Genomic DNA, 10,256 nt, shown 5'->3' on the forward strand with positions numbered 1-10,256 from the left:
AAGTCCTACTCAGGGTAACTGGAGCTACCCAGGTGCTGAAATCCTGCAGAGCTTGAACTCTGTGTTGGTAGCAGAGATTCCACCTGGCCCTTCCCCGCTCTGGCAGCTGGGGCAGAGCAGTGGTGTGTGCCAGTTCACAGGCAGGACCTTCCATATATAGTTTATGGGAAGTTATAAAACAATAAAAAAAGGACTCACATTTTAAAAGTTATAATTTACAGTATATTCTGTACAAAAGCAGTTTTGAAAAAGGAGACCTGTTGTTCGATCAGAAGAAATCCATGGCGGTTGGTCTTCTCTTTGGAGGGGTGGTCAATATTTTCTTGGGTGCCAGGGGAGTGTTGGAGGGAGAGCTTGTGGGGGTCTTCAGCACCCCATGGAGGGGCTTCTGCTCAGGGTTGAAGGCCACTCTGGAGGGGCCAGTGGGACTGACCAAGATACTCTTGTCTGTCTTTTTGAATTCTGCCCCAGAAGGAAATAAGGCCCACGTTAGTTGACTTCTTTGTCTGTCAGCCTACCTCGAGTGTCCCCTGGGGCTGTCACTGCTCTCATTCACTCCTGAACACTTTGGGAAAATGGAAGTAGAGAGGCTGCTCCACAGGAACTAGTCACTCCCCCAAGGAATCAGCCCTAAGGGTGTAAAAGGTCCTAAGGCAGGCACATCCCTAACAGACTCTGTGGGGAGCTCCAAGGGATGCCCATTCTCAAAGGACAAACTTTGAGGAGCAAGGGGTTTAAGGAACATGGACAATTAGCAAACCCCAGAATATAGAGGCTATAGAATAAGTCCTACCCCAGGGGGTTCGGTTCCCATTTTCTCCAGCAATAAACACCAGGCAGGCCTCACCAGCCCAGCCGAGGGCTGAGCATCTCAGATCTTCACCAGACGGTACCTCTGCATACATACGTACACACATGCATGCACTCACATGCACATACATTTGCCTGTGGTCCCTAAAAGCAGTCAGGTCTTAAAAGTTGATCAAATACTTTAATCCCTTCTCTTTCCTCAGGTAGCAGCAGATGGTTCCTTGTAGCTAAGAGGCAGCTACAGTTGACAGAGTGTGAACATCTCAGTGGGCCTCTTTGTGAGGTGCTTAAATATTTTTGGAAAATGGCTTTTCATATCATCTTTTTACCAGAGGTCCCCAGACATTCTCCTTACCCATCTGGGACCCTACTGAGAGCTCACTTCATTCAGGAACTGGCAGGGGCTCTGAGGTCCTTCACCTCAGATGCCCAGAACTCCACAGCTGCCTGCCTGGTGAATGGTACCTGCCCCTGAGGGGCCTCCGAGCTACCCTCTGCCACAAGAAGAGCCTGTGCCTGACGAAACACCTAACACAAACACCACACTCACCTGCAGTCATGTTTCTGTTCAGCCCAAAGGTGACCTTCTTGGAGCTAGAAGGGGTTTTGTTTAACTGCAGAAGGGAAACAAGTGGGGTAAAACAGAAAAGTGAGGTTCTTTGACCACTCTCTAGTAGCCTTTTCTGACTTAAATTCTTCCTGGAGCACTCTCAGGATACCCACTAATCCATGAAAGAGTGCTGTGTTCGTTAGCTGTTTACTAACCACACACACAGCACATATGCCAAAGGGCCTACTGATGTCTTCTGCTCAGGACGGTGGTATGATGGCTGGACACTGATCATGCAGTCCTTGTCCACACCCTGCCTTCACAGGTCCCCCAGTCCCGCAGCATCATAAATAAATGCATGCGGGACCCCATGATGATCCTGTGAGCCTGGCAGGACAGGTGCTGTTTTGATCACTCTACAGTGATCTGCCTGGTCACTGCCTTCATGATTCTCTACTTGTGCTCTCAGTAAAGAGAGCACAGTACACCCATGGTGTCTGACACCCTCAATTAACAGGAAAAAGTTCATCATTGGAAAACTGTGATGATACATTTAAATAACTACCATTCATTTCATCCCAGAGGGTTAAATTTTGGCTTGGAGAGGACATGAAATTGGTTAACCTGTAAAGGAATCCGACTTCAATGGGCAAAACATGTGTATATCCCAGCTTTTTCATGCATGACCCCAAATCATTTGGATATTTGAATAAGTCATTAACTAAATTATTTCCCAAGAAATTCCTAAAAGCTGATCCATTTTGCATTATGAATCACTTCCTCAAAACCCTTCCCAGGAACCCCATATTCCTGTGAGTCCTCTACTTCTGACTTAGGCCCTTTTTGCTTTAACACCAGGAAAGGAACCTGGCTTCTGTAAGCCCTTGGGCATGAAGCAAATGTCCCCGAAAGGTCTTCTGTATAAATATCAACATAGGCAGTGGTCACCCTGCTCATTCCTGGCTGTTTAAGTAGCTCTTTTTTCTTAAAGTTCTCATTGGTCACGGGTCTCCAGAGTGGGAGATGGCCCCACACTGCCCAGGAGGCTGCTCATGTGAGAGGCCAGCACCCCACCTCCTGGTGGCTAAGCCCAGAGAAGCTGCCTGTCTGCACCCGGTCCGCACCTCACCACACTGTCCATCAGCACCTGACAGGGCTGACCTTCCCCTTTGTGAGATGCCCTTCCGTCCTGGCCTCTGGAAACAGTTCCACCCATTCCACCACTCTGTCACCCTACCTAGTCTCCTTGGTAGCACCTCCTCCTCCCTTGGTTCAGACAGAGCTTGCTAGGGCCTTCCTCATTCTTGTGCTACATTTTTCCTCCAGATTTTACCTGTTCCTACAGATGGGAAAAATTTAGTCTGTCTGGTCTAGGAATCTGTATGGTCACCTGCACCTCTATGTCCCCTCACCATGGACCCTGCAAGGGGAGCACCCGACCACACAGAAACACAGCTGAGAATGGGGCCCCAGAGCCAGCAGCACCGGTGTGGCCTGGCAGAGGACCTAACCTCCCGGAGGGACCCTGACACCATGGAGTCTGCTCAGAGTACAGTGGGTTAGGAAGTATCAGTGATGCCTACGCTAGCATCCAGCAACTGCCCACTCAGACCCCTGGGTATGCCCTGAGAGGGATAGCAGGACAGACTCTAGTGTGTCATCTAGGTTTTGCAACCACTGAGCCCCAATGTACCTGGACGGTAGGGCTCAGAAAGGAGATGGAAGCAGCACTTTTAGCTTTCCTGAAGAACAAGGGCTTTGGTAAGAAGGGGGTGTCAAACTTCACAAAGTCATTTTCTGCCCTGAGCTTCTTCTTCTTCAAAGGGCTGAATGCTCCACTGTTTCCCTATTGAGGAAGGGGTGAGAAGTAGAAACAGAGAGGTCACATAACAGAGCCACATCCACTGTCATGCCATGGGCACAGGAGATAAAAATGGAACAATGAGGGTGCAGATGTGAAGGGAGGCCAAGTCACAGGACCCAGTGTGCCTAAAATGAGACCCAGGCCACCAGCTGAGACAACCCCATACCACACTGCTTCCTATATAGGGTTTGCCAACACCCCTTTACCAGCAAAGCAGAGCCTTCCCTCACAAAGCAAGCCCTTCTTTATGATGGCACTGTGCTCAGAGGAGTCCAGAGGTTTCCTGTCTTCCCACAATATGACCCCATTTTTATTACCTGCATCTTCAAACGCAGACCCCAAGTTTTAAACATTTTTGCCTTCGCAAGAACATCTATAAAACAATATTCTTACTCTGATCAAAGACATAAATAATAAACAAACAAATAAACCCAAACCTGGTGCCATCTAGTCAATTTTGACTCATGCAGACTCCATGTGCTATAGAGTAGGACTGATCTACAGAATTTTCTTGGTTGTGACTTTACAGAAGCAGATTGCCAGGTCTTTCTTCTGTGGTACCACTGGGTGGATTCAAACCACCAACATTTAGGTTAGTAACCAAAAAACAAACCAAACTCACTGCCGTTAAGTTGGAGCCGACTCAGCAACCCCTCCTTGGGTTTCTGAGGCAGTATCACTACGAAAGTAGATTGCCCACCTGCCTTCCGAGGAGTGGCTGGTGGGTTTGAACTACCAGCCTTCTGGTTAGCAGTCAAGTTCCTTAGGCACTACTCTACCAGAGCTCCCCTTTAGGTTAGTAGGCAAGTGCAAACCATTTGCACTTCCTCCAGAGACGTGAGAAAAGACCGGCCTGAGAAAACATGCTGATGTCTGAGTCAGGTTCTGTAGGTTCACTGCAGGCAGACACACAGCACTCACTGGGTCTTGTGCAGACTGGTAACAACCCACAGACTTGCACTTGTTTCGGGTCCCATAGGTCTCAGAAACCCAGTGTAGTAGGTGTCCCAATGGTGGTTTGGGCAAGTTTTTGGTGTTTCTGGCTTGGAAGTACCTGCTGTCCTCCCTCAGTAGACCCTATGTGCCACCAGGAAGGACAGCACTCTGGTGTTCCTTCCCCTCTGCCTGCCAAGATGCACAAGATACAGCTCCTTGTTTTGAGAAAGGCATCCCTTGGAAGGAAGACCTTTCTTTAGTGACCATCCCAATCCTTTCTCAAAAGGGTGCCAAAGGCCTGAAAGGAGAGACATTCCCGAAAGGAGAGAATACTTCTGATGTTCTCAGCTGGGCTTTAGTTGCTGTCTGTTTTCATTTTTCGAACGGCCCTCCTCTTGCCTTTTCTGGTGGCATTGTGGATAAGGCACTTGACTGCTAACTTGTTCAAACCCACTGGCCACTGCACAGAAGGAAGACAGGGTGATCTACTTCCGTAACGATTTACAGCCTTGGAAACCCAATGGGGTTGTTGCTATGAGTTGGAAATGGCTTGATGGAAGTGAGTTTTTAAAAAAATTTTTTAATTTTAAAGTTTCAGATGCTTGTAAATAACACACACAAATATTCATGCAGGTGTGTGTATACACACGCACACAGAGACACAGGGTTCAAATGCAGAACTTCTGGAATTCACAGTAAGCAAACAACAAAGTGACCAGCCTTGAAGTGGACTGCAGGACTGACCAAGCACTGCTGCCCGGCAAAGAGAACAGCTGTCTGGCTGATGGTAACACTGAGGATGGAGGAGCAGGCTGACCATCACCGAGAGTGAACAAATACAGAAGTCTCCCTCCTGCATCTTTTTTTTTTTTTTTAGGATTTGGGTGAAGATTTACAGAGTGAATTCACTTTTCACACAGCAGTTCACATATACTTTGTCTCATGTCATTGACCAAAATTTACAATGCAGCAGCTCCCCTCCCACTTCCTCCCCATAGTTACCTCCTCCCAGTGTCCATCCCTTCATACTCTTCTGTACCCTGACCTATCTCCCTGTGCATAAGCAGCCCTTCCTTCTCTCATGATTGTTCTCTCCAGGGCGTGCGTTTACTTGAGGTAAATGTTTAACTCACATGCCTGTACTTTGTTTGGCTGGAAACCACAGTTGTGGGTTAAATTCCAGACCTGAAGGGCAGCTAGGGGCCATAGTCTCAGTGGTTACACCAGGCTCCATTGGACCAGCAAACCTGGTCCCCACCTTCTTCTTCTTTTTTTTTTTTTTCTCCTGCATCTTTTTGTGTGGGGCCTGTGACCTGAGCTAGTGCCTGGCCACAGAGAAGTGTGATGAGAGTCATACCACCCTTGACTTTTGAGAGAAATCTAGTACCTAGAGCGAGCATAAGGTGACTTGTCAAGAAGGACCCTTTGCAAAGAGCAGAGGGAGCCCAGAAGTGCTTGTCCCCAAGCTACCACTTCCCTGCTGTGTGACATGCTGTCAGGCAGACAGAACTTCCATGGAGGGAATCTGGTTCGATGATTCTCTGGAGCAGAAGACATGTGGTCCACTCAGGAATCTTGTGAGAACCAGAAGAGACTGGGCTTTTGGCCTCACCTTGGGCCTGAGATCCAGGAACTCTGGGAGGAGTCTCGACACACTAGCTTTACCCCACCCCTGACCTTGGTGCTTCTAACGTGTAGTCAGGTTTAGAAATCACTCATTTTCCTCTCAGCTGACACCAACAGCCTGCCTTTTCCTTCCAGGTGCCATTTCACCTGCTCCAAGGTTCTAGGGTGTTGTGGAAGAAATAGTTAAAAGTGAGGTGTGATGGAGCTGCTGGGTGTGTGCTCTGTCAGAGCCTCTCAGAGGTGGGACAGACTTAGGAAGTGTGCCTCACAGGGGCCAGTGGGCAGCCTCCAAGCTCAAGGCCAGCAGGGGTACGGAGTCATAGCACAGGAATGGAGGAGCCTGGGGAACAGGGCAAGGCCACCATTTGGCAGGGCCTTTCAGGTTCAGGTAAGGAGATTAGAAAGACGTCCCCACCCCTCTCCCCAGGGGAAATCACTGGACAGTTGAGTGCAACAGAATCAAGACGAAGAAAATGAACCCCAGAGATATTAACTGACATGATAAAGGCAACAAAGCTAAGTTAGAGAAAGACCTGAGATTACAAACAGATTTTGTGAATTCCAGTTCAGTGTTCTGATTTCCCTAGTTGAATCTTTTCACTGACCATATACTAAATCACCTAACTTAGGTCTGAGACCAGCATTTAACCAAGTCTATACAAGTTCCCTTAAATGAAGGCATGGATGTCATAACCACTACAAAGTAGGATCAGAACAGGATCGGCACACTGTTTCTGTAAGGGGCAGAGAGTAAATATTTGTGGCTTTATGGGCCATATGCAGTCTGATGCAACTACTCAATGCTGCTGTTGTAAAGCAAAAGCAGCCATTGACTTTTCCAATAAAACTTTATTACAAAAACAGGCCTGGAGGTCATAGTTTGCCAATCGTGGTATATATATGTCTATAGGTGAGGGTGGGAAAAGACTGACCCCATTTACAGTTGGTACTAGAGACTCAAGTGGAAACAAAGTCTCATTAATAAGATTAGTAAGGCAAGAGCATTCTGGGCTTTCTCTTTGCTGAAGGGGCCATCAGCAACAAAGAAAAAGACAGCACGTAGTGAAGATGCACTCTGCTTGTCCCATGCCTACCTGGCCTACAAGAATGTCATTCACAGCCTGAGGCTGACCCTCCTACCATCTCAACCACATGGCCTGGTAGAATAAAGGGGGAGGATGCAGGATGGTCTGCACATGACAACTCAGACCACTTGCCTATTTATCTAATCACTAGTAGACGCTGTTACACGTCATGACTAACTCTAACTGCCTCTTAAGCCAAAGGCCTGACTGCCGCTCCCATGCCACCCCAATAAAACATGCCCAAAGGAGGTAGCAGAGTCCTCCAAATACTTCTGTGCAAGAAGCCTCAGCCACCCTGCCTCAGGCTCCCCCTTACCAGTGTGTGGATCTGCTTGACTTCAGTCTCCAACACTCCATTGTGTTCCACCAAGTGCAGCATCTCTTTCATCTTCTTCCTCTTTTTCAAGATAACGTTCTTTGGGTTGGCTAAGTCATACAGGTCAAGGCTGCTGGGTGCCCCCTTCTTCCTCTTTAGTCTCACACCCTGGGCCAGGGCAGGGTGGCCATCTTCTCCTGCCCCTGGGCTGGTTGGAGGGCTTTCCTTCCCCGGTGGGGGCCAGGTCAACATAGACAGGCTGCTGCCATTGACAGGGAGTGCTCCGAGTTTCCGCTTCCTCTTCAGGACTTGGATGCCACCTGTTGGGGGAGTGCAAGTGGCAGTCTCCTGAGCACGTTCAATGCTGGGGCCACTTTGAGTCATGTCCTCCGGAATCAGCACTGCTAATCCTGGGACCCTTTCTTGGACTCGCAGGCTCTTCTTCCTGGGCCGTCTCTTTTTGTTGCATATGGGGATGGTTGGGGGATGTTCCAAGTCATTTTCCTCCGCAGTGCTGGAGAAGACATCTGTTCCCATCTCAACTACACTTGCACCATTGTTGTCTATTTTTTCATTTTCCTCTGGTGTGCTGCACCCATTCAGATCTGAGGACGTGGCTTTGTCTCCTGAGCCTAAATTTTCAGTCTGGAGATGGTTCTTCTTTTTCTTTTTCCTTTTCCTCTTCTGAGTACTGCCTTCATTTTCTTCTTCCTCTTTATGAAAGAACTTGTTTCCTATAAAGACACAAAAACTAATAAACAACCCTGATGCCAAGATGAAATAGTAAGGTCTTCCTGATGACAGAGACTTTTCTGCTATTATACCACCAGGAAAGTTTTGTCCTCCTGGATGGTGTACTTAAAGCCCAGTTTTCTCATTTGGTCTCATTTCTTCTCATACACTGTGATTGGTACCTTCCTTATGTCTATCTTAATATAAATGGAACTGAAATAATATCTAGGTATCTTTTCTTTTTAAGAAGTTCTGGTGGAGCTATGGTGAAGGCATTTGGCTGCTAACCAAAAGGTCAGTGGTTTGAACCCACCAGCTGCTCCACAGGAGAAAGATGAGGCAGTCTGCTTCTGTAAAGATTTACAGCCTTGGAAATCCTACAGGGCAGTTCTACTCTGTTCTATAGGGTTTCTATGAGTTGGAATTGACTCAATGGCAGTGGATTTAATGATTTCTAAGGCCAAAAGGTTTTCTTTGATCTAATATAAACTTAGAATAAAAGCTAGATTCAGAGTAGTAATGAAATTAGTGCTCCAAAGGGCAGTATCTGTCCAGCAATCTCTATACTCTTACCTAACTTTTTGCCTTGAAAGACATCATTAAGAGTAAAGAGAAGCTTTCAGGTTGGTAAGGCTGAATAGTTGAGTACTGCAGAAAATGGAGAAATATTTGAAAAATACCTGTCCTCTCCAGTCATTAAAGAACTAGAGCTTTTTGCTTTGCTAACGATCTATGAAGACATCGATCGGTTCATCAGAGCTTCCTCAGACTTCACAGCCAGGCCAGGCTACCTCAGGGCTTGCCACTCTCCTGCTTGTCATCCTTCTTTGTGTTTAAGCTTTACAGCTCACCTTTCTGTTTTCCCAAGTGGGTTTTCTCTGAAGGTTTATTTCCTTTTTTCTTCTTTCCTTGACTGATAGGATGGCCATCTTCATTAGCAGAAATGTCCTCCATAAAACCAAGCTGAGTTGTACTGCCTACTAGACATCAAAGCACACATGGTTAGCTTTCTAAGACCTTCAGGACTCTGCCCCTGCCCACCTCCTCCAGGCGGGTCCTGAACCCTGATTCCCCATTAGTCTCCAATCTGAAAGTAGACACAGGAATTACAGACATAAAAAGCTTCAGGGATTTCTCAACTGAGGAAGCAACGAAGAGTGTATATGGTAGTGGATCATTTTCTAGGTCCAATGGAATGATTAGGTTTACAGACAGTGGTTTTCTCTGGGAGGGATAACTGTTCTTAACAGCAAAATGCAAGGGACTCTGTAAGACCAAATTTCTTAAGCCAGAACCTTCCTAAACTAACACAAATTCATCTTGTTGAAACAAAAATAAAAACCAAACACACATCATCCATAAATGAGAGTGTACTCCCTGCTCTAGCATTTGCAGGCAGAGCTGACTCTGGCTCGGTATGGGGTCCCTAGGATGCTGAGGGGGTGGTGAGTATGAAGCTCCTGTACTTGTGCCACTTTAGCAGCCTCTGCTTAAGGATCAGCAGTGGTAACAGATGGGCTCTTCCTATGTAAGGGCCACCACTGCTTATGAGATGGTTTTAAAACATGACTTTTAAGTTTTCAATATTTGGCAAAAATGTCCTCAACCAAACCAAAAAGCTTGTTGCTGTCAAGTCGACTCTGACTCATAGCAACTTTACAAGACAGAGTAGAACTGTCCCATAGGGCTTCTAAGACTGTATATCTTTACGGAAACAGACTGCCTCATCTTTCTCCGGTGGAGAGGCTGGAGGGTCCAAACTGCCAACCTTTTGGTTAGCAGCCAAGCACAGAACCACTGAGCCATCAGGGCTCCTTTCTGACCTCAAGGAGATCCATATTGAAGTAAAAAACCACAAATTATAATCCTCCGGCTTTTCTCACCTTCAGAAAGATCTTGGAATCTGAAAGAAAGAAAAAACAAAAACAAAAGTCAATAAAGACAGGGGGCACTGAGCTTCTGTGAAAAATTTCAGAACAGTTAATAGTGATGGTTAAACAACATGGTAAATATACTTAATGCCACCAAACTGTACATGTGAAGAGCTTTGAAATGGCAAATCTATTTTTTAAAAAAAGTCTACCGTTAAAAATCAACTGATGGAGGAGGCGGGGCAAGATGGCGGACTAGGCAGAAGGATTGCATAGACCCTCTTCAATGAAGAAAAGGGAAACCAATTAACACAGACACAGAGGATAATCTTGGACCCCTGAGCCTTAAAGGAAAGGATGCAGAATTGGACTGGACTCCAACTAGCAGAAGAATTTGCATGAAAATAACAAAAAAAAGGAGACCTACGGAGCTGCAGTCTGACAGCGAACTGAGTGACCCTGACAA

General features: G+C 46.8%; 1 protein-coding gene across 1 annotated transcript in view; it reads right to left on the reverse strand.

Moving 5' to 3' along the window:
- Nucleotides 1-268: 268 nt before the first annotated feature.
- The window catches only part of RRP1B (ribosomal RNA processing 1B), a 38,443-nt gene continuing 28,455 nt past the window's right edge, over nucleotides 269-10,256 (reverse strand). Inside the window, exons 11-16 of the mRNA XM_042781843.1 lie at nucleotides 9,803-9,822; nucleotides 8,771-8,896; nucleotides 7,188-7,921; nucleotides 3,054-3,206; nucleotides 1,361-1,424; nucleotides 269-462 (exon numbers count right to left, since the gene is read on the reverse strand). Coding sequence (XP_042637777.1) covers nucleotides 269-462; nucleotides 1,361-1,424; nucleotides 3,054-3,206; nucleotides 7,188-7,921; nucleotides 8,771-8,896; nucleotides 9,803-9,822 — 1,291 coding nt within the window. The remainder of the gene's footprint in view (nucleotides 463-1,360; nucleotides 1,425-3,053; nucleotides 3,207-7,187; nucleotides 7,922-8,770; nucleotides 8,897-9,802; nucleotides 9,823-10,256) is intronic.

This window comes from Orycteropus afer, unplaced genomic scaffold (assembly GCF_000298275.1).
Source record: "Orycteropus afer afer isolate SDZICR_OR568_19922 unplaced genomic scaffold, OryAfe1.0 scaffold00179, whole genome shotgun sequence".
NCBI lineage: Eukaryota > Metazoa > Chordata > Mammalia > Tubulidentata > Orycteropodidae > Orycteropus > Orycteropus afer.